Source organism: Astatotilapia calliptera, chromosome 3, assembly GCF_964374335.1.
Source record: "Astatotilapia calliptera chromosome 3, fAstCal68.1, whole genome shotgun sequence".
Taxonomy (NCBI): domain Eukaryota; kingdom Metazoa; phylum Chordata; class Actinopteri; order Cichliformes; family Cichlidae; genus Astatotilapia; species Astatotilapia calliptera.
In genome coordinates, this window is record NC_137424.1 from 70,070,453 (window position 1) to 70,094,893 (window position 24,441).

The window sequence follows — 24,441 nt, forward strand, 5'->3', positions numbered from 1 at the left end:
GCTGATCACACTGTATACAATTTTCTTTTAACACCCCCACAGCAAAAATTAAAACATACAGCTCTGCTATCGCTTCTGACAGCAGAATGCTATGTATGCGATCGTAGCTCAAAGAGTTGGCAGTTCGTCTTGTAACCGGAAGGTTGCCGGTTTGAGCCCCGGCTCAGACAGTCTCGGTCGTTGTGTCCTTGGGCAAGACACTTCACCTACCGCCTACTGGTGATGGCTAGAGGGGCCGATGGCGCGATAGGGCAGCCTCGCTTCTGTCAGTCTGCGCCAGGGCAGCTGTGGCTACAACTGTAGCTTGCCTGCACCAGTGAGTGAATGAATAGTGGAATTGTACAGTGCTTTGAGGGCCCCGAAAAGCGCTATATGAATGCAATCCATTATTATTATTATTATTATTATTATACATGAAGACAGAAAACTAAACAGCAGTGATGTTTGTTGGGCTAGCTGGTTTATAATGATGTGCTGCGTGGTGGCTAGCTATAATATAAACACAGTGAAGCTGGAAGATGAAAGCTAACTTTTTTTCTACTCGATAAAAGTAAATTTGAGAGTTCCCGATGGTTGGGGACAAATGTAATTGCATGGCAGAATGCTATAAATGGACTACACTTCAGTGAGGAGAACAACTGCGATATAAGGTTATTCATTAATATACTGCTGCATGGGCATTTGGTTGTTTAGGAAGAGGGGGAAGTTTTAGGAGTGATGGTGAGAGAAAGTGGGCGAGCGAAAGAACGAAAGAATGAGTTTTCATATGTGAGACATTAGTGACGTTTAGTGTGTTTGGAGGCTATAGTTAGTGTGTTGTGTAGTCATTGTTTTGTGTGTCAGTTATACTGCTGAATGTCACATTTGCTCCAAAAAAGCCACATGGAAAACTGGACTGATACACCTCTTGTTGTCAGACCTGCAGGGTTTAGGCCTGTGTGTCATGTTCGGCTGTGTGGCAGGCAGGAGAGGACCCAAACGCAAACTCACGGAGACAAAACGTAAACTCAAAAACACAGCTTTAATGCTGGCATAAAGTGAAACACAAAAAACAGTACTAAACTTAAACTGGGGAGACTAAAGCACGAGGAGCCACAGGGAAAAATCACACAGCTATGAGGGAGACTACGACACTGACAAAGAGAAACACAGAGCTTAAATACACAGAGGGATAACGAGGGAATGAGACACAGAAGGGGAGCACAGCTGGGAGTAATCAGGCTGGACGAGACAGGGACGCGAAACTAGAAACACTCACATGAGGCATGGACCTTCAAAGTAAAACAGGAAACACACTGACTGAATTCTAAACATGCAAACTTAACAGCAACAGGGGAGACAGAACATAGGAACCTGAAACATGGTACAAAACATCACAGTGGACATAACATGGAACACAGGGAAGCCATATGACAAAGCCAAAGAACTAAACCTATGATAACCATAACTGAAATCTAGGGAAACAGGAAACAGTACAACAAAGGACTCAAAACATAATCCATAATATAAAAACACGAGATCTCTTCAAAATAAAACGGGAAACATGAGAGGCACACATGACAACATAAGACAACAGACATGAAACACACGAAGGGCAAGGGAGACTTCACAGGGGTAGAAAACACAAGAGGGAACTAATAAGCAAATGAACATAGGAGACATAATGAGCTTAAACATACTATAAACATCAAAATGAACTAAAACTCAAAACACTGGGCCATAAGACCCAGGACCGTGACACTGTGCTGTTCTCCTCCATCTTATAGTAGACAGAAACTATTTTTTGGGGTGGCACAAATAATTAGTATGCCTTCTTATTTGATGCAGCAGACCTGATTGTTCTGTAAATAGTGGGGGCTCTCGGAGGTTGTAGAAATTGCAAACAAACATAGAATTGAGTGAGGAAAGTGGCAGTAAGTCGTCTGGTCTTTACTCCACTGCTGTATTTCTTATGGGTCCACATTTGCGATGCCCTCTATTTTTTTCAACTACCGCTGCTTCGCCTCTGGACGCAATCAGTCTCTATACCATCCGTTTTCTTTTGAGCTGCTTTTAAGCATGTTTCTTGTCATCGTCGTTCCAACAGAGTGTGTTTGTTTTGATTTGTGGACCCGGAAAATGGCGCCGCGCTCCCACAATACATTGCGGCGTGACGTCAACTCCAAAGCCCTATTGTACTGGTCCCCCTTTTGCCTTTAAAACAGCTGTCACCTGTCGAGATAGATAGCATTAGATCACTGATGGTGTACAGTGGTATGTGGCACCTAGTTATTTGCAACAGATCCTTATAGGTCCGTATTGAGGACCTGAATGTTCACAAAGAGGCTGCTCTGTCCAAATCAACTTTTATGTGTGAAATGTAACACTGGTAAAATGTGTCTGTGTGGTTCCCAATCAGAAGCCCTTCATGAATAGTGATGTTAAAAGATGCCTCGAAGCCTGCAACCATTCCGTATGACAACAGTTGTGACTTTGTCTACAACAACGAGGTAGTGAATCTGCACAGATCATCAGTCATAAGACAGCATAAGGAATCATCGTAATAAGGAAAACAAAGAAAGTTGATTCTGTTCATGTGGTCATTTTCAGTGGGAGAAATATTTCAACACTCATAAAGAGAGAAGACTGAAGAAGTTACTTGGAATAGTCAAAGGAGCTTGCAAAGAAAAGCGTCTGGACTTCTTTAAGTTACTTGAAGACGTTGGAGTTGAAAACTCTGGCTGATTGGGACCCACACCCAGTTTCACACCTTGGCTCAGGTGATTAGAGGATCATCAGGGGGTCCTTTTGTCCCTCTGTGGGGGGATACTCCCACTAGGTTTATATCTGGGACTCTCCACCATTTGACCTTAGAACTGAAGAAGCTTCTCGGATGAGAGGTGAAACGTCTTCAAGTAACTTAAAGAAGTCCAGACGCTTTTCTTTGCAAGCTCCTTTGACTACGATGACCTGGATGACTGAGAACCTTCACAGACTTACTTGGAATAGTTTCTCCCACTTAAATAAATGGGGCGAAAGTACAGACATTCTGCACTTAAGCAGAAGTACTGATACTAGTGTTAACCCTTTAAGACCTACCATATAACCAAGTCCGCCAGAGCTTATATTATATTTTTACATGCTGTAGTGCCATTTTTGGGAGCATTTCAAGTTGCTATACATCAATACAACCATTATAGCCTACATTTTAATAATACGTATGCATTAAGTTCATAGTAATTACATAAATCGCAAAAAAAAAAGTGCAATAGACTACAAAAAAATTTAAAATCATTTTTGTTTTTTTAATATATATTTCTAGGTAGAGAAATTTAAGAGGGTTATCCCTCAAAGCTGTAAATACAAAAAAGTACCGCATAGTTTCGCACCACAGGAAATTTGTTTTGAGTGTCTTCATAGTTTTATTTTTGAAATACACCAATTTTTATATACTGCAGGAAAAACGAAAATAAATATTATAGTGCAAATTTGCACCTAAGCATCTCAGAAATGACACAGAAAGTCATAAAGTCAAACATAATTTTTAAAACCATCAGTATAGGCTACATTTCCGTGAAAATGACGTCACTTCGTTTCGGGCAGGTCATGGCGGACTTGCGATAGTTCACGCTGACGTCAATTCCAATGTAGGAAGTGTTATGAACAGCTGATCAGATTGGCAAAGCGTGTTTCTGGAATATTATGTTTTTGTTGCTGCAAGCGCTTTTTATGCAGTTTTTGCAAAGCTATATGTGGAAGGAAACCGGGACCTTGGACAAGCTGATGACATAAGATGTCAGCACAATTCCTCCGGTTTCATATGCAAAAAAAATTATTGCGCTAGCTTACGTGGTTGCAGTGCTACCGGGATTTAAAAGTAGTTGCGCAAAACGGAGCGTGCTCTGACCGGTTTTAAAGGGTTAAAAATACTCCAGTTAAAGTTGAAATGTACTGAAAGTAAAAAAATTAAAAAGTAACTTTTTAGAGGATGTTTCTACTGTTTTTTGTGAAAACTAACTGAACCTTGTCATGTATAATTTAATAATAAAGAGAGTGTGCTTCTATCTGATTGGTCAGATACCATTGAGAAGGTCTGTGGTTTAGACTCCAGTCGCTTTTCTTTCCAAAGTCCTGAGGCTATGGTGGTACTCTAATTATTAATGAGAAAATAATGTTGTTAAATATATGTTTCAATGTTCAACAGTTTTTGATATTTTTTTAAATTCATGTAAACATTCAACATCACAGATAAAAAGTTAGAAATGACAAAAGTGACTCAGCACTGTGTACTTGTAAAGGCAGAGTACATGTGCCTGTATTGAACAGGTGTTACTAAATCTGTCTGGACCTAACTGTATTCAACCAAGATGACGCAGGTTAACCCTCTGGGGTCCAGGGTATAATTGGCCGTTTTTGACTACTTTTGATTTTACCTCTATATTTCACCTTTAAAAACTGTTTATCTTGCCTTGATTGGTATCAGTATTTTCAGCACAACCTCAAATATCTGAATTTGTAGTTATTTTTTTCATTTTGACATACTATATTAGCACAATTGATCTAAATTTAGAGAAAAAAAATTAAAATCCCAGTAGAAAAAAAGTTATATTTTTTACTTTAAACCCCACAAACATGTTTAACGAATCATTTTCATAAGTTGAAATGCAAATAGAAATTGTACATTTCTAAAAATTCTGCACGTTTTGCAAATAACATGGTTATATGGTACTATTTACCTAAAAATGCAGCCAAGGCCTCAGGCATTTTTTATATAACATTTTAAATCTATTTACAGAACAATCAGATGTTCTGCATTAAATAAGAAAACACACAAATGATTTGTGCCAGTCTAAAAAATAGTTTATGTTCAGTATAAGACAGAGGAGAACAGCACAGGCCTAAACCCTACAGGTCTGAAAGCAGGAGGCATATCAGTCCTGTTTTCCATGTGGAGACAGTATTTACACTGGAATTTACCTTTGGTGGCTTTTTTGGAGCAAATGTGACACTCACCAGTATAACTGACACACAATACAAAACAATAACTACACTACACACTAACTATAGCCTCAAAACAAACTAAACATCACTAATGTCTCACATATGAAAACTCGCGCTCTCTCTTTCTTTCCCTCGTCACCCCTAAAACTTCCCCTTCTCCCTAAACAACTAAGTGCCACATGTTGCCATTATCATTTTTTTGATTGGCTGACATGGTAAGCTTTAACACCAATAGGGAAGGGGTGTTTTTTCTTATTTCACTCGCTAGCGCTGTCCGTGAAAATGCCGTTTTTACCATTTCTTCCCGTTGCAAACACCACTGTTTTGTTCAGAAAACAACATCACGTGATTTTTTTTATCATAACTCTGGTTTCACGTGGCCCATCGACACAATTCAAAAATGGGTATATAGTTTGAAGTCCGCACTTTCGACCCAAGATGAAACGGAGACTCTGAGTCACTGCATCTTGTAGCTTTGTCGTCTTAAATTGGTCATGTGATTTTGGCGCTGCGGCGCGTCCATCGACCCCAGAGGGTTAATAGTTTTTACTTAAGTGTTATATTTCTATTTTGTTTTCCATAAATAAATTCAGTTTTTTAATGAGACATGAATTGTTATCCTCAATGACTTTTGTTTTTCTGGAATGAGTTCAATATATAAAGTGATTTAATTTGGTCATAAACCTAATTGTTTTTTAGACTTTGTGGCTGTAACTTCTCAAAGAGAAGCTGTAAAGCTCTGTCCCAAGCTCTTGGCTCTCAGTCCTCTAGTCTGAGAGAGTTGGACCTGAGTAACAGCAAACTGCAGGATTCTTGTTTGAAGCTTCTGTCTGCTGGACTGCGGAGGACAGAGTGTATGCTGCAAACTCTGAGGTCAGATCCAAGTTTTATTTTTTTGGTTGTTGTTGTTTCACATGAATTTATACAATTACTTAATTAAAAAAAATATTTATTTTATTGCTAAATAGCAGTACATTATCAAATTTGTAACCTGTTTAAGATAAGACAACAAGGACTTTTTTTTTTAAAAAGGAAAATTACTTATTGCGTGATATCATAGTTTTTCATTGTGCCCTGATTCAATTTTAACTCCAGTGTTTGTTTTATTATTCATGTTTTGTTTTTGGGGTTTTTTGTTGTTGTTGTTTTGTTTTTGTTCTTTTAAGTTTGAGTCTATGTAACGTCTCAGAGAGGAGCTATGAAGCTCTGTCCTCAGTTCTCAACTCCCACTCCTGTAGTCTGAGAGAACTGAACCTGAGTAACTCTGACCTGCAAGATTCAGCAGTGAAGCTTCTTTCTGGTGGACTGAAGAGTCCACAATGTACACTGGAAACTCTGAGGTCAGATCAAGTGATATTTTGTTTTTCACAAGTTGACAGAATTAACCAATTAGCCGGTTTAGCCTGGTTTGCTTTCTCTTATCAAAAGAATCCTTGTCAGTGTATCTTTGTAAACAATCAACGATTCTTTAAAAGAGAAAACAAACCAGGCTTAAATTGCTAAATGTAATAAATTTGTCATTACACTCCAAGTACACTTAAACTAAAATATTAATTCTATTCTATGTCTCATTTTTCAGACTAAGTCACTGTAACATCTCAGAGAGGAGTTGTGAAGTTTTATCCTCTGTACTCAGCTACCAGTCCTCTAGTCTGAGAAAGCTGGACCTGAGTAACAATGACCTGAAGGATTCAGGAGTGAAGCATGTATCTCTTGGTTTGAAGATTCCACACTGTACACTGAAAACCCTCAGGTCAGGATATTATTTTGTGTCCATATTTAATGTTTATGAAGAAATGTTCTAATTGCATTTTTAGGTGTCTATTGTGCATTACTGAAAGTGTTTAATAATACAGACTCTCGAAATTTAGATGTAAAACGTCAGGAGACTAGAAATGTCTTAACCCTCTATACCCCAGCAGAATTCTATTAGAATGTGTCAAATAGTCCATAGGTCGTCTTATAACCCATTTCAATGAGATTACACGCATAGCATTACATAAGTTTATTTTTTTCTATTGGATAAAGGTTATAGTTAGAGCTGGATCAGGTGACCCTGAACCACCCCTTAGTCATGCTGGAGCCTGTTTGGGCTGTTTGTAAAAATGAATCCCTCCTTCCCACCATCACCAAGTCCTGTTCACAGTGGATTGTCTGATGGTTGGAGGTTTCTCTCTAATATTGTAGGGTGTTACCTTACACTGTTGAACAGCTGGAGATGACTGTTGTAAATGTAAATGGATAGATGTTATTATATGTGACACACAGAAAATCATTGTTGTTTTGTGAATTGTTGTTTTGTGTGTCTGCAGTCTGTCAGGCTGTCTGATCACAGAGGAAGGCTGTACTTCTCTGGCCTCAGCTCTGAGCTCCAACCCCTCCCATCTGAGAGCGCTGGAACTGAGCTACAATCATCCAGGAGACTCAGGAATGAAGCTGTTGTTGGCTGGACTGAAGGATCCAGGCTGGACACCGGACACTCTCAGGTATGAAGAGAATGTTTGATAGAGAAGGAAGAGCTGGAAACATTTCCTATGTCCTTCACTTCCTGTTTGTGTCCTGAAGATGTGAATGAACAAACACACCTGCAGGAATATTTTACCTTTGTTCACAACAGAAACACTCTAGTAACTGGACAGAGACGGATTTTAAGGTAGAAGGTCCCGAAAAAGCTCCTTGAGCTTCTCAAGAAACAAGTTGCATATCTCAGTATATTTAACTGCAGTATTTTTGGGGAAACAAATTTCAATCTGACCTTGATTTAGATGAAAATAATCTCATGATAGACAGGCAAGGAGATATTAAGCCTAGCTTTGTATTAAAACCCCAAACGCTTATCAAACTAGCTTGATCAAAAACTAAAGATAAAAATAAAAATCATGAAAAAGTGGTTAAAGATGCATGATCAGAGCTGTGGTAGAAGCTGACAACTACAGGGAGATATTTTCTTAAAGTTAAGCAGCCCTGCAGAAATGCATTTTTGTATTTCAGTGCTTTTCATAGACAACGGCCACAATGTGCTGTGAAAAACCAACACAAACTATAAAATAATGAAAGTGAAAACAATAAATAAATATATTTAGAGACGACCCAGGTGGAAGATAAAAAGGCAGGAAGGAAGTGACAAAAAGGAGAATTTATTATTACAAATGCAAAAGTGAAAAATGAGGAAACACAAAGTCCATAAAACAGAAATCCCAAGCAGAAACACAAAAAGAGGACAGTATATACACTGGGAGCTATCTGCAAGCAAGAGACAGGTGGGAGCAAGGCACAGGTGCAGACGCTGAGAGAGTGCTGGTGTGTCCTGAGAATCCTTGTCAGAAGCCTGAACCACCTCAACTGGCTCCTTTCAATGTGGAGGAGCAGCGGCTCTACTCTGAGCCCCTCTCGGATGGCGGAACTTCTCACCCTAGCTCTAAGGGAGATGCCAGCCACCCTTTGGAGGAAGCCCTTATCCACCGCTTGTATCCGCGATCTTGTTCTTTTGGTCACTATCCACAACTCGTGACCATAGGTGAGGGTAGTCTTCAAGGCAGTCCAAAAGGATTGTTTCCACGGCCTCTTCGAACTCCTCCCACACCTGACTTTTTGCTTCAACCACTGCCCGAGCTGCCGAGATGTCCCCAGTCTCCCTCGGAATGCTGTTGAAGCTGAGGTGTTTGTCAAAGATTTCGCGGACTGGGGACTCCGCTAGGCGTTTCCAGCACACTCACTGTACGTTTAAGCATGCCAGGTTTGTCCAGCATCCTACCCCGCCACCTGATCCAACTCAGCATTAGGTCTCTCCTGCACTAGGTGGTGATCAGTTGACAGCTCAGCCCCTCTCTTTCCCTCCCTCAGGTTCCGATCCGGGAGGTTGTTCCTCCTAATAGTGTGTGAATGTGTGTGTGAATGGGTGAATGACTGAATGTAGTGTGAAGCGCTTTGGGGTCCTTAGGGACTAGAAAAGCGCTATACAAATGCAGGCCATTTACCATTTACCATTTAATCACACCCCTACAGGTCTCACTGTTGTTACCCACATGATCATTGAAGTCTCCCAGTAGGACAACAGAGTCCTCAAGTAGAGCACCCTCCAGTCCCCCACCCAGGGACTCCAAGAAAGCTCTGAACCGCCACTCTGAACCGTCACTCGGCACATAAGCACAGATCACAGTCAGGACCCCTTCCCCTACCCGCAGACGCAGGGAACAAACCCTGTCGTCCACTGGGAACCCCCCCAAGAGCCAAACACCACAAAATAATACACTGTAAGGCCAAATTAAGTAGTCGTCTCATCAGATATTGATTCTTCTTTCCTATGTTTTTTAAGTTCATTCCTAATAAGACTCATTGTAAGTTGTGTAACTACAATGATGTATGTATTATTGTTGAAATCCTAAATTATCACCTTTAAAATGCCAAACACAAGATGGCACCTGTGTGTTTGGAACGCCATCTATCACTCTCTGTAATTTTTTTTTTAAATTGTTTTTAGTTAATTTTGTGCAACATGTCAACCCAACATTGTCTTAGGATCACGAGAAATTATTGGAAATAAGTTTATCCACCCAAGTTTTAGCTCGGCTTGGAAGTGACAATCAAGGCTTCCTGCCTCCCTATTTGAAAGACATTCCACCGCATTGGCATTCCATACCACTGCCACCGGTTTTGCGGAAGCAATGCCAGGAGACGGGGTAACCGTGGAGGTATCCTTGTCAGGCTGAGAATGCGGTTTTCTTATTTTCCACATGAGCTTTGCTCAATCCGTCAATTCTGTCGGCAACTCTTTGTGCCATTGCGTGCCTTGGACCCGGTAGACTCGTGGTTGGTTCCTGTTGTTAGATCTCTCAAGAAGAGTTCTTCAAAATTCACTCCTCTTTAGCATCTGTGTTGGCACGGAGTGGACCGAACAAACCTCCGACTGGTGGATCTGGTTGTTACTGCCTCGGAAGCTCCCGACCCAGTTCCCCTAACATTGGGTTAATAAATGCCAGATCTGTGGCAATAACACCCTCATTTTGAAGGATTTTTTCTCTTCCAATGTGCTGGATTTTCTTTGTCTGACTGAAAACTGGATTCTATCTGGTAATTTAAGTGTCTTTTCTGCATTACTGGCGGCTGGCTGTGCCTTTTTTAGTGTTCCGAGAGCTTCTGGTCGCAGAGGAAGGCTAGCTGTTGTTTTTAAGGCACATTTTGACTTTAAGCAGCTATCCCCATTGACACGCCACACCAGTTTTGAAGTTTCGATCTCTGTTTGTGTGAACTGGGCCACTCGCCTTCGCTGGTATGTGCGAATGTTTATTGGCCCCCGAAATATAACAAGGAGTTTTTATTCGGGTTCTCAGAGTTTCTTGCTGACTGCATACCGTCGATCTGGTCATACCATGACTGTATCACAGTATGACCAGATCCTTCTGCTCTGTGATTTGAATATACACGTCTGTTGTCCAGGGAAGCCCTTAGCCAAGGACTTTCTGGACTTTCTGGATTTAGTGGACTTTGGTTTTATCACATGGTCTATCTGTCTGTAATGTACTTGTCAAGGATGCTATATTCTCTGACCATATGCCTATTTTATGTGATATTAGGCTTTTTAATCCTATTGTTAAATGGGCTGTACATGTTCGATGCTATTGTGCTTATGGCTCAGATACTGCCAAGAGGTTTTCCATATTGTTTGATCAACTTATGTAATAAGTTGTCCACTTGAGTTGTCCACCTCAGATGGATTACTTTCTTATTTGGATTCTACTTGTAAATCTGTCCTTAATGTTGTTGCTCCTTTAACCCTTTAAAACCGGTCAGAGCGGGCATGGTCCGTTTTGCGCAACTACTTTTAAATCCCGGTAGCACTGCAACCACGTAAGCTAGCGCAATATATTTTTTTGCATATGAAACCGGAGGAGTTGTACTTACATCATATGCCATCAGCTTGTCCTAGGTCACGGTTTCCTTCCACATATAGCTTTGCAAAAACTGCATAAAAAGCACTTGCAGCAACAAAGATATAATATTCCAGAAACACGCTTTGCCGATCCGATCAGCTATTCATAACACTTCCCACGTTGGAATAGACGTCAGCGCGAACTATCACATGACCGCATGACCTGCCCGAAACCGGAAGTGACGTCATTTTCGCGGAAATGTCGTTTTTTTTACCACCAGGGCCTCATGAGCCTATACTGGTGTTTTTAAAAGTTATCTTTGACTTTATGACTTTCTGTGTCGTTTCTGGGATGCTTAGAACTCAAATTGCACTGCTGGAAATAGTTTATTTTGATGCATATGCTGCTTTTTTTGCAAATTTGCACTATAATATTTATTTTCGTTTTTTGTGCAGTACATAAAAATTGGTGTATTTCAAAAATAAAACTATGAAGACACTCAAAATAAATTTCCTGTGGTGGGAAACTATTTTGTGCAACCTTTTTGTATTTACAGTTTTGAGGGATAACACTCTTAAATTTCTCTAACTAGAAATACATGTTAAAAAAAAAAAAAAACGATTTTAAATTTTTTTGTAGTCTATTGCACTTTTTTTTGCAATTTATGTAATTACTTTGCACTTAATGCATACATATTATTAAAATTTAGGCCGTAATGGTTGTATTGATGTATAGCAACTTGAAATGCTCCCAAAAATGGCACTACAGCATGTAAAAATATAATATAAGCTCTGGCGGTCTTGGTTCTATGGTAGGTCTTAAAAGGTTAAGATTCAGACAGTGCAAGCCCAAGGCTAGTCCTTGGCTAACTGATTCAACCCGAGCCATAAGTAAAGAATGTAGGAGATGTGAAAGATGGTGGAAAAAGGACAGGCTCTATGTCTCTCTGGAAGCTCTTAAGACTAGCTGGGAAGTTTATCAGAGAGCAGTAAAGGCTGCCAAGCATTCCTATTTTTCTCAACTTATTGCTGCCAATTTCCATAACCTGCGTGTTTTGTATAACACTATAAATTCTGTACTTGATATAGAAGCCCATGTTCTTTTGCAGTCTACTGAGGTGATGTGCAATAAGTTAATTTTTTTTTTGTGGACAAGGTTGCTAGCTTGAGACCTCCGACTCTATCTATTGCAGATCCCGCCATGCATGTGTCCTGCTCAAGTCTTCTGCTTTTCTACCAATTTCTACCAATTCCTCTTCCTGATTTAGAGAAACTTGTGTTAAAAGCTAAACCACGTGGTTCTCTGAATTAAGTTGTTCCTCCCCGCTTTCACAAAAAGGTATTTTCCGCCATTGGACAACACATTCTGAACATTATCAATACCAGTCTTTTGTCTGGTCAAGTACCCAGTGAGTTTAAGCATGCAGTTATACATCCCTTACTTAAGAAACCAGGCTTGGACAGTTCAGTCATGTCAAATTCTAGACCCATCTCTAAGCTTCCCGTTCTCAGTAAGATCCTGGAAATGATTGTCTATACTCAGTTGATGGACAATTTGAATGAGTTTAAATTGTATGAAATCTTTCAGTCTGGCTTTAAGCCATTTCACAGTATGGAGACAGCCCTCGTAAAAGTTATGAACAACATTCTGGTAGCGATACGCTGTGGTAAATATGCAGTGCTTATCTTACTGGACATGACTGCTGCACTGCATTCGACACAGTGGATCATGACTTGCTGATCTCTGAGAAATTGTTCAAGCCATGTTTCCGAAGTAACAAAGAGCCGATGGATGGCCTGGATTGCAGCCATTCGAAGACCAAATATAACATCCCAGAACACTCCAGCTCACATGTTTGTCTGCTCCAAGCATTCCCACAAAGGTCAGTGTTTTGTAGTAGTTAATATGTCATTTTTCATAACATAATTGGTGATATAGGTTACAAGCAAGTCTGGCGCTGAACAGAAATTGTCGCGCTATGCTCCTTTATTTATTGTGCATAAATAGTGAATTGTCCTGACACAATATTGCGTTTCGCTTCTGTTATTACCATGGTACATTGACAAAAACATATACTTTTATTCACAGGATAAAACTTTTTTTTTTATCACTAATTGCCCAGTACAATTACAGCATACAATATTATTGTCACTGCTACATTACTGAAATGCGTTCCAGAAATTATTTCCACTACTAATTAATTACCGTTGAGCTCAAGGGTCATATTAATAAACGGTTAATGAATGTGTATTTATGAAGACGATTTGTGAGACTGGTAAACTTACCTTTGTTCGTGCGATGGTCTTTCGTTCTACACGGTGCATTTCAAGGTCTTGTACCCATCCGTCAGTAAACTGTACCTGGGCTTGTTGCAGTGACCTGAAGTTACTAAAAACTTCATGAGTGTAGGCACTCACTCCAAGAACCGTATAATTATAAATATGAGCGTGGTGAAAGTTGGGCAGCACGCTAACATCTTTTGCCCACTCTGTGTGCTCGTAAGGGTCTGACCCTTTCACTCCTTTGATTTTTTTTCTCGTATCTTTTCTTTGACTTTTCGTCGAGTCTGTCTTTGTACGGTCCGGCATTGTTCTCCTTCGTTTTGTACATACCTTTTTTGGGGGGCAAAGAAAAAGCAAGAAGATATTGGAACCGGAGAATGAACGTTTTGCAGTGCTGCAAATGCTTGCGTTTGATGCATTGCTTTGATTGTTTTGCCACTAGTACCCGGCATGCAATGCGCGAAAGTCACGTGGTCTGTCAATCTCTATTACCCTTCAAGGACCTGCAGTTCAAAAAAGCGCCCCTCTGACAGCCACACCCATCTGTTCTCTGACTGGATTGTTAAATTTGTGATTGACATGACATTGACCAATCAGCTGAAAGGAAGAAAAATTGGGTCAAAATTCGTACTTGTAACTTGAAACTTGAGAGCAGAGTTTCACACAAATCTTTTTTAAGCACACACACAAATTCTTTTTACACATACAAAACTTTTTTTACGCACACACAAATTCTTTTTACACATACAAATCCTGATTTACAAGTACAAAATATACAATTAAACTGAGAGTGATTTTTTTTTTCCATAGCAGTAACATTAGCATAGTAATGTTAGCTTGCTTTTAGATAGTCGTGAGGGGGCAAGACTATGGCCTGTCACACAAAGAGACGGAGAGAAAGGATGAAAGAAAGGAGATTCAAAAAATCAGATAATATTCACATGACTCAGCTCCTTAACCATCATTGGCTGTAGCTTCATCTGAGGAAAAGCATTTCCATGGTTACATGAGTTCAGCTCAAGTTCTTTTGTTGTGTTTCTATTGTTGAGAAATCAGTTTTACCCCGGTTCTTTTTATTCCTCGAGCATCCAGAGATGGCACCGGACTCAGTAGTCATTTTTACAAAATCTTTATTTATCTTTATTCATCTTCATTCTTCTTCATTTAAGCATGCACTTCTAGAAGGGAAGACGAGGCCGGTGTCCCTCTGCAAAAATCTTCACTCCTTTGTTGGTTACAGTCAGCTTTATAGAAGTGACCCCATCATAAAACCCCCTCTACGGTGTGCTGCAAACTCTGTCTGTGTGTATGTGCACGAGCACGTGAATGCCTACATGTGCACGTTCCCACGTGTCTATGTGAGTGCTCGTGAGTGAGTGTGTGCGCATACCTGTGTGTATGTGTGAGTGCACATGAGTGAGTGTGCGTGTGGATGTGTGTGTGTAACAGTTAAAACACTGTGGGGGTAGATGACTCCCTAGAGGTCATAAACCCCTACCTTGCATCCTCTGGGGAATTTCCACTCAGTGGGGGAGAAGCCTTCTAAAATCTACTCCTAACTTCACAAAAGAGTGAGGCCTTTATTACTCTACACACAGTATCTCTACAATAGTTCTATATTCTACAATAACATATTTCTAAACTCTAAAATAAGCTAAACATTCCTACACTATATACAATTTTAACAGCTAAAATAACACACTTTAGTGGTTTTAATTCATAATTATATTGAGGTTTTCAAACATATTTTATTTCTGTCTTTTGTCCTTTAATTTGCAATAAGTTTACACAATGAATTTATGATGTTAATCTCTATTAAACTGTGACAATTAACAGCATGTGACACAGTTTGTGTCCTTCCTGCTGTTAACTTTGTATACTGTCTCTTGTGCACTGCGTTATGCTGCATTGGAATGCTGGACTCACTCAGAAGTCAGCCATCATGTGCAGTAACCACACAAACACCAAGAGGAGAAAAAAACAGTTGGCAGCAAAGGCAGGGAGGTGTCCTTTCCAGCTAAACAGAAGAGGAATATAAAAATAATGAAGGTCACAGTTTGAATCAGTCATATTTCATTCAATTCAGTGGTGTACTGACAGATCCAGGATCAGTCCAAATCATCAGCAGTTTGATCCACTTATGGATTGAAGTGTATTTGTGAAAATCTTGGACTGTTCCTTTATCAGTGTCTAATAGTTTGTGTATGAGTTTGTGTAATGTCTATGTGTGCATGTCTAACAGTATGTGTATGACAGCCATGTAATGTCCATGTGTTCATGCTGAAAGAGTGTGCTGGTCTGACCCCCCTCCTCTTTTCAGGGTGGAGCCTGCTGGAGGCCGATGGTTGAGACCAGGTCTGAGGAAGTGTAAGTGTGTTTTTAATGTGATTCATGAAAACAAAGCAGCACACATTCAACCATCTTCAAACTGTCACATCATTGATTCACATCTCCGATGTCAAGAGTCATCATCAAAGTGTCAATCAATGAACAGATGATGGATCAATAACTGCAGCTGGATTGTGTTTGTTCTCTCCATCAGATTCCTGTCAACTCACAATCGACACAAACACAGTACACACAAACCTCAAACTGTCTGACAACAACAGGAAGGTGACATGGATTATGGAGATTCAGTCATATCCTGATCATCCAGACAGATTTGATATTTGTCCTCAGCTGCTGTGTAAAAATGGTCTGACTGGTCGCTGTTACTGGGAGGTCGAGTGGAGAGGAGACGTTTATGTATCAGTGAGTTACAGAAGAATCAGAAAGAAAGGAGGTGGTGACTGTGTGTTTGGATGGAATGATCAGTCCTGGAGTCTGTACTGCACTGATGATGGACCTTATTCTATCTGTTACAATAACAGAAAAACACCCCTCTCCTCCTCCTCCTCTGTCTCTAACAGAGTAGCGGTGTATGTGGACTATCCGGCTGGCACTTTGTCCTTCTACAGAGTCTCCTTTGACACTCTGATCCACCTCCACACCTTCAACACCACATTTACTGAAACTCTTTATCCTGGATTGGGGTTTTGGCCTGGTTCGTCAGTGACTCTGCGCTGAGTTGAGTGTAAAGAGTGTCCTCCTGTTAGAGAAACACTCTGACTGTTCAGCTGATGGTTTAGTCTGTACAGATTCACAAATTCAATCAGTTGATGTTTTAAACTGTTCTAAATGATCCCATGTAAACCTCTTCCTCTTCCTTTAAAGATAGAAGCTACGATTATTCTAGGATCCACATGTTTTTTTTTTCTGTCTTTTTCCACTCTATGATTCACAGTCAATATCAGTATGTTGTGTTTCTCTGAAGTTACAGAAGCAGCTCCTCTGCATTTTTAACAAGTCTGAGCTCATTAAAATGAATCCAAATGTTTGATTTCTCTTTCTTAATGGGATTTTTCCAAACTCTCCACATGCTTTCACTGTTTCACTCATTGTTGGAAGCTTAGCATTTGAAAATGTTTCAGCCATGTAAGCTGAAAATATTGGATCAATAGTTTTGAATGCTGTTCTAACCAGAATATGATTGTATTGAGATATCGTATTGCCTGTGGCTTATCTAATAAACAGCAAAGCATCGCATATGTTCTGTATCACATTGTTTGGTTAAAGAGTTTGTCCACTGTGCTGAATTGATGAGCTAAATAATGAATATCGGCTTTTATGGATCAATTCTTTTATTTGTGTTTGTCATTTTAATATGAAATAAACTTGGTTAGTTTCTCACAGTGTTGTGTTCATATGCTACAAATGTATCTTACACAAATATTGCACAGACTTGCTTTTTTTCTTGTATTTTTTTCTATGTCTGTTTTTTTTCATGCTGTAATTTTGGCAGTGAACCTCTGACAGTCTGTCCTAATATGAGTTGTGGTGAAGTGACAAAAACATGCCGGTGGTGTGTTGACAGTGTAACAGCAGCATTCACATGGTGTGAGTGTCCAGCTTCTGACTTTTGTGTTGGACAGTAATATCTTGTATACAGAAACACTAATATAGAATCAATCATGGATAATTTTTGTTCAGACATTAGTTCCTAATGCTTGGAGAAACTCCATCTTTATGAAAGCTCTGATAGGATTACAGTTACCTTTCACACGAATCAAACTCTTTGTTTCAATTCAATGATTCTTATTTAAAAACCTCTGCCAGCTAAACCTCCTGCTTCTTTTTCTATTACACCAACTCGACTGTACAACAAGCATTTTCATATATTTGTTTTACCAGCTGATTTTTTTTGTTAAGTCAAGCTATTCAAAGTGCTGTGACTGTTCCCTTACATTTTCTCTCTTTGTGTCAAAACAATGAATGGACCATAAGTTGTGCTCCATAGGGAGCACACCTTTTTCTCCTCCAGTTTATTGAAGCTTGACAAATGAAACATGACCCCCCACACTGAGACAAGTCTGCCTCTATGACGGAGGAGCTCTTTGTGCTTCATCTGCTGCTCTTCACTCTGTTACTTTGGACTGATTTCACTCATTTTCTTACTTTCTTTGCAAATAACTTTTGAGCATCTTTGTTCCTATGGTTTATTGCCACACTGACAGCACGTGAACAACATGATATGTTTGATGTCAGGCTCAAAGAAGGACCAGCATCCTCTCTCCAACCTGTTTCCCCATCTTCTACAACACCTGATTCATTCCAGTTTCTCTGCTTTCACTTTGATTCATGTCCACATGAAGCCTGAACATCTGTGATGAGCAGAGAGTTTTAAGCTCAAAGCTTTTAGCGTCTACACAAAGAGCTGATTACGCACTCCTTCTAAGAACATCTCCACCACCTAAAAACAAACTCTTCTACTAGCAGCTGTCACAGCCACCAGAATTTATACAGGGAGTTAGAGTTGGCGCAGAAACCGGCTACAGGTTAGTTATTAATCTAAAGTCATATCAGAATATGGAAGCTGATCTTTGTCCGGTACGTTAGAACTTGAGACTCTTTTATGGTGTGAAGTGTTTAATGTTCACAGTGCTGAAGCCTACGCCCACATTATGTTTGTTCTCTAGGTTTGTTCAAGGTGTCAGAGTCGGAGCAGAAACCTACTGCAGGTTAATGATTAATCTAAAGAGAGTCCACTGGGCTGTAAGCGTAAATAGACTTCAGAGTCCTGGCCTGATGAGGTAGCTCTTCTGTGTTGTGCCATCATCTTACCCAGAGATTGTTTGGTTTCCCTGATGTATAAATCCTGGCAATCCTCCTGGCACTTAACAGCGTACACTATGTTACTCTGTTTACTCTGATCATTGGGGTGGACCAATTTTTGGTGCAGCGTTTTTTGGGGTTTAAAAGCCACAGAGACCCGGTGTTTAGAAAAATATTGTCTCAATTGTTCCGATACTCCTGACACATACGGGATCACTACAGGTTTTCGCTGAGCAGGCGGTTGTCCTTCTCTCCTGGATCGAATTGAGATTTCTTTAGGCACCTTTCCAGCTTTGACAAAAGTCCAGCTGGGATAACCACATTTACTCAGGGCCTTCTTGTTGTGATGTTCTTCTGCTTCCCTGGCTGCTGTGTCAGTGGGAATGGTGTTCACTCTGTGTTGTAGCGTCCTGATGACACCCAGTTTGTGCTCCAGTGGATGATGAGAGTCAAACTTGCAAAAACTGAACTTGAATAAGTTAAATTTGAATTGCTCAGATTGAATCTGCCAGTGACTTTTCCAGTCTCAGCTAACTGCAGGTTTCCCCAACCTTATAAACAGTACATTTGCACAGCAAAGGAAACTAGCACCACTGAATGAATAATGTGCTGGGGGGGTTAGTTCCATGATTGTTAGTATGCAAATTCTTATGACCATTGATCAACGACTACTAATCAAAGACACAGATTCTCGAATGGCCATGCGTACCATTCACAGAGAGTTGGGGAATGGCTGCAATCCCAGCATTGTAAGATGGCGAAAGATGTACCTCCAGACTAGTTTCTGGATTTTTTGGTGAACGAAGCTGCCCTGTTCTTCTCCAGGTCTCCTTTGTCATATTTGCTGTTTAATGGTGTACTAAACGATAGCAACTGGTAAAACATCTGGACTGCAGGCAGGTCAGTTCAGCACCCGCATGGCTTTTACTACAAAGTGGGTCTTTTACTATAGATACAGTTTAGCATTGTCTTGGAGGATTTTCCCTCCAAATAAACTGGGTGATGGCCAGTCTGCCAAATAATGTGCTCCATTTGGTCCAGTTCAGGAGAGCTCAGCAGTCTCTTCCTCACTCAGATCAGCTGCTATATATGTGAACATTTGTACTTTTAATCTCTCTGCTCTGTGTTGTTTCCTCTTTCAGACCAGAAAACCATCACAGCAGAGTCTGGACAGAACGCCACTCTGATATGTCGTGCTCCAAACAACAACACCATTATTATTTTAGAGTGGAGCAGAGCTGACCTGGGACAGACAGATGAAGGATGGAGACGTGTCTTTGATTCTGAAGGATGTGACGATTAATGACACTGGAACATACGAGTGTCGTGTCAAGAACGAGCTAGACAGTATGAAGCTCATCAACAGCATCGACCTGATTGTTGATCCAGGTGAGTGAGTAGAGTTGAGTGTGTGTGTGATCAGAGGTGAAGCTGCTTCCTGGTTGTTGATGTTTGTTTCTAAAGATGTTGTTGATGAGACTTTGTAGAAAGCAGCTGGTCTGAGTGATGTGATCAGAGTGCAGTAGATAATGTCTGACAGCAGTTTGAAGAGGAAATGGATTCTGTTCTGTTCTTCACTCATCACCTACCTGACAGCTGACACCTCACACCTGTTTCTCACCTGCAGCTCAGACAGGAGGAGACACAGAGGATGGAAGGAAGAAGGGTGGAGGGATGGAGGATTTCTTTTACCAGCTGATACTTGGCTTGATGGTTTCTGCCATATATGCTGCTACTATTGTTCATGTGATCTGCACAATACGTAGACAGCAGCAGGACCACTACTAACCTCATGCTGAACAACAACATTCAGAAATGTTGGAATTTTTTTTTCAAGCAGTACTCTGCTGCAGCTTTTCCAAACTCCTAGGCCATTTGTATGCTCACTGGGTCGCTTATGTAGCAGGTGTGTGAGGATTTTCACATCAAATCATGCTTTGTGAGACACAGTTTTTGTGGCACGTTGGCCGGTCATGCATGTCTTGATTTTTATAACTAGGTGCATTGCACCCCACAGCCGGGTTTCTAGGCAAGAGTCTATGATCGTGTAGGGTTTTGGGGTTGATAATCTTGCACAGAAGCTCAGAGATATACAGACAGACAAACAGAGGTGTTTGACAACTTTGTAGAATTTGTAGAAAAAAATTTGTGGTGACACCTATTGTTTAGAAGAATACTGCAGCAGCAAAACTCCACTCTGCTTCCAAAATAATAAACTTAAAACACACCACTGGGGCTCTCCATTATTTGGGCTGGGTCTCACAAGCTAGAAAGTGGTGGAAGAAAGCAGCAAACAGACAACCAACCATAACCTCCCAATCGATTAGCCTTTATAATGTGTATCGTGATTAAGACCAACTGTAGAGTGGGGAAACAAGCAGTAGCAATGAGCAACTCCTGGAGAGAGAGCACAGAAAAAGAAAGCAGCACTGCTGGTATACACCCACACAGCCCTGTAGCATTTACCATCAGGGTAAACAAACTCAGATTTGTAAGCTAAACCTACTTCCTGGTGGAACAGCGACCTGATTCTATTTATTGTGAATACATCACAAACTGTCTGTCCAAAGCATGCTTTCTGTTCAAGTACTGTACAGCTAGTCTAGACGTGTTTGGTTAACTTTTAAGCTTTCTGGGAGTTAAAGTCTTCAGGGGTGTCTTACGCTCTATCTGCTCTGTCAAACAAAGTTTAAGCTGTCTGTTGGCCTATTAGCCAGTGTTAAGGTTCAAATTGAGGAAGGGTACAAGAGGTGATCGAAGAATAACCACACCGATCCGGCCGGGTGAAGTCAAACGATGATTTTAATGAACACACGTGTGGGAAGACACTCTGTACGCAGACAGCCAGTTATGAGGTGCCGTAAGGGACATTATTACTGAAACGCTCTCACACACACAACTGAAACGCTCTCACACACACTACTGAAATTTTAGCTCTCACACACACTACTGAAACGCTCTCACACACACTACTGAAACGCTCTCACACACACTACTGAAACGCTCTCACACACACTACTGAAACGCTCTCACACACACTACTGAAACGCTCTCACACACACTACTGAAATTTTAGCTCTCACACACACTACTGAAACGCTCTCACACACACTACTGAAACGCTCTCACACACACTACTGAAATTTTAGCTCTCACACACACTACTGAAACGCTCTCACACACACTACTGAAATTTTAGCTCTCACACACACTACTGAAACGCTCTCACACACACTACTGAAATTTTAGCTCTCACACACACTACTGAAACGCTCTCACACACACTGCTGAAACGCTCTCACACACACTACTGAAACGCTCTCACACACACTACTGAAATTTTAGCTCTCACACACACTACTGAAACGCTCTCACACACACTACTGAAATTTTAGCTCTCACACACACAACTGAAATGCTCTCACACACACTACTGAAACGCTCTCACACACACTACTGAAACGCTCTCACACACACTACTGAAATTTTAGCTCTCACGCACACTACTGAAACGCTCTCACACACACAACTGAAACGCTCTCACACACACTACTGAAACGCTCTCACACACACTACTGAAACGCTCTCACACACACTACTGAAATTTTAGCTCTCACACACACAACTGAAATGCTCTCACACACACTACTGAAACGCTCTCACACACACTACTGAAACGCTCTCACACACACTACTGAAATTTTAGCTCTCACGCACACTACTGAAACGCTCTCACACACACAACTGAAACGCTCTCACACACACTACTGAAACGCTCTCACACACACCACTGAAACCAGAGGCATTTCTGCTGAACAGGAAGTTGTTTCCTGACAAGGAAACTGATGGAAAAAGTGGTATATTTCAAAACACTACAAGGATTTCTACTCAGCAACCTGCTAGTACAGCAGTCCCCAACCTTTTTTGCGCCACGTAAACAATATAAAAATAAAAAAACGATAAATACCATGAAAACCATAAATAGAAATGTGTTCGAATTTTTGTGGAGGAATAAAACCCATTACATAGAAAGATCTCAGCTTGTGAAGGGATACAATAAAGGTGGTATCAAAACTCCAGAATTGGAATTTATGGTTGGCACCCTTAGAATTAAATGGTTAAAATCTTGTCTGTCACAGCCAGACTCTACTTAGCTCCACATCCCATGATTCTTGTTTAATAAAATAGTATACAGGATTAGAATTTATTCGAAATGTGATTTTGCGGCAAATAAAATCCCCATAAAGGTATCAAACTTTATAAAACAGACGTTGCATTTTTGGGAAAATGAGATTTACCCACAACTTCTCCCCATAATTCAACCTTATGGAATAATAGGGTAATAACACTTAATCAAAAATCAATTTTCAAGAGTGACTGGTTTGAACAAAAATATTATATTCATAACAGATTTGTTGGATGATAACGGTGTCATTCTAAGTTACACAGACTTTTCAGAAAAATATTGTCTAAACTGTTCTCAAAGAGAATATAACAAATTTTGTGAACTGGTCCCACTGCCTCTGCTTCATTTGATTAAAATTTTTATGATATACAATAATTTCTCATCAGTGCTCCCAAATTTATTGCTAGGGCAATGTCAGCTGTTTGATAAAAATGCAATAAGAAATTTGTTAGTAGTTTCTTCAAAGACAAAATATTTCATAGTTACAACAGAATGGTTACATGGCATGGTTCTAATTTAGTTATTTCATATACACTGGATAAAGCATACTAAAAATTTATGAAATAGCCTATTCTACCTAAAGTTAAAGAAACACACTTTAAACAAAACTAATACTGTGGCAGAATTTCTAAAAAAAGAGATTTGGCTTTGAGGTGGATCAGTGTTCTTTTTGTACTGATGAAAATGAAACCCTAGAACATCTTTTTTTTCCCTATGCCCTATCAGACAATGTATTTGGTGCAACTTAAAAAATTGGATTTCCCTAAATATTAATGATGTGCCACTGTTTGAATTACATCATAATTTTTTTTATATGGATCATCTAGCATTGGATGTCTCAGACATTATTAACATCATCATACTTTTGAGTAAATATCATATCCATTGTGCTAAATGGAGGAACGCTAAGCCTTCTCTCCCTGGTTTTATTGATGATTTTAAGATATTTTTCTTTGCTAAAAAAAGACAAAAAGCACATATGCCAAAAAAATAACCAGGATAATGCACGTCTCCCGCTATTCTAAATTTTGACTTATGCTGAGGCTAATATATTGTTAAGTAATGCAGCTGTCTCACTAAGGTCCAGAATCGATTTGTTCCACGATTTGATTCAATTCAATTCGATTTGATTATGGGGAATTTTGACAGTCAGAAATATTATAATTCAGATCAGTACATTTACATATTTTTGTATTTAAAAAAAGGAAGCTGACACACGCAAGACTTTATCAAAGGTGTGAGCATCACAGCAGATGCCTTTGTGTCAAAGTAGCTGAAGATAAAACACATAAAAACATGAAGGTGGTTTTCCTGGCCTGGGATTTTATAAAAAATATTCTGCAGTACATCAAAAACGAAAGAAAACCATTAATCAACATATGAACGTTACCTCTGACGTTACAGCGGTTTTATTAGAGACACGGCTAACGTTTTGCATTTTGCATAATTTTAAAAAGTTTAAATTTATTCAGTATTGAACGGCAGAAATTAGGTTTTCTTTTCGGAAGTATGTAAAATGAAAAAAAAAAAAAAACAGCGGCCGACTGCGCTGTAAACAACAGTAGACTTGTGCATAACAAGCAAGCGAATAATACAGAAAACAGATTTTTAGATGGGAAACTGTTCTTGAAGTACAGAGAGAGAGAAAGAGAGAGAGAGGGCTGTGCATGACGTGCGATTTTATCGTGGTGGAAGCAAAACAGTGAGGGAATTCATGACGATGTTTATGTGAAGCGCAGTTTGGATCTTCTTTTGCTGCTGGTTCAGTCAATATTGTTTGGAGAGAGATCAAACTAACAGCTTTAGAATCGGCGCAAAAACGGCGTGAAAACAAAGCGCGGACCTGCCGACAGATCAGAGTCAGCGAGCTGTCGGCTTTCAGCCCCGACCGTGTCCGTGCTGTCGGGTGAGAAAGGCGACATCTCACTGATTCTGATCCGCGGGTCCGCGCTGTGTGTTTACGTCTTTGTGC

At 40.1% G+C, this 24,441-nt stretch overlaps 1 protein-coding gene across 2 annotated transcripts in view; it reads left to right on the top strand.

Annotated features, from left to right (window-relative positions):
• Positions 1 to 16,861, top strand: part of LOC113018017 (protein NLRC3-like) — a 30,573-nt gene extending 13,712 nt beyond the window's left edge. The window contains exons 7-13 of one of the 2 annotated variants that reach the window (XM_080299023.1): positions 5,680 to 5,853; positions 6,147 to 6,320; positions 6,560 to 6,733; positions 7,293 to 7,466; positions 15,453 to 15,499; positions 15,675 to 15,883; positions 16,042 to 16,861. In XM_080299023.1, the coding sequence (XP_080155149.1) occupies positions 5,680 to 5,853; positions 6,147 to 6,320; positions 6,560 to 6,733; positions 7,293 to 7,466; positions 15,453 to 15,499; positions 15,675 to 15,883; positions 16,042 to 16,101 (1,012 nt within the window). In that variant the 3' untranslated portion in view covers positions 16,102 to 16,861. Of the gene's footprint in view, positions 1 to 5,679; positions 5,854 to 6,146; positions 6,321 to 6,559; positions 6,734 to 7,292; positions 7,467 to 15,452; positions 15,500 to 15,674 lie in introns of both variants that reach the window. The other variant, XM_026161084.2, reaches the window with a different exon arrangement.
• The last annotated feature ends 7,580 nt before the right edge of the window (positions 16,862 to 24,441 follow it).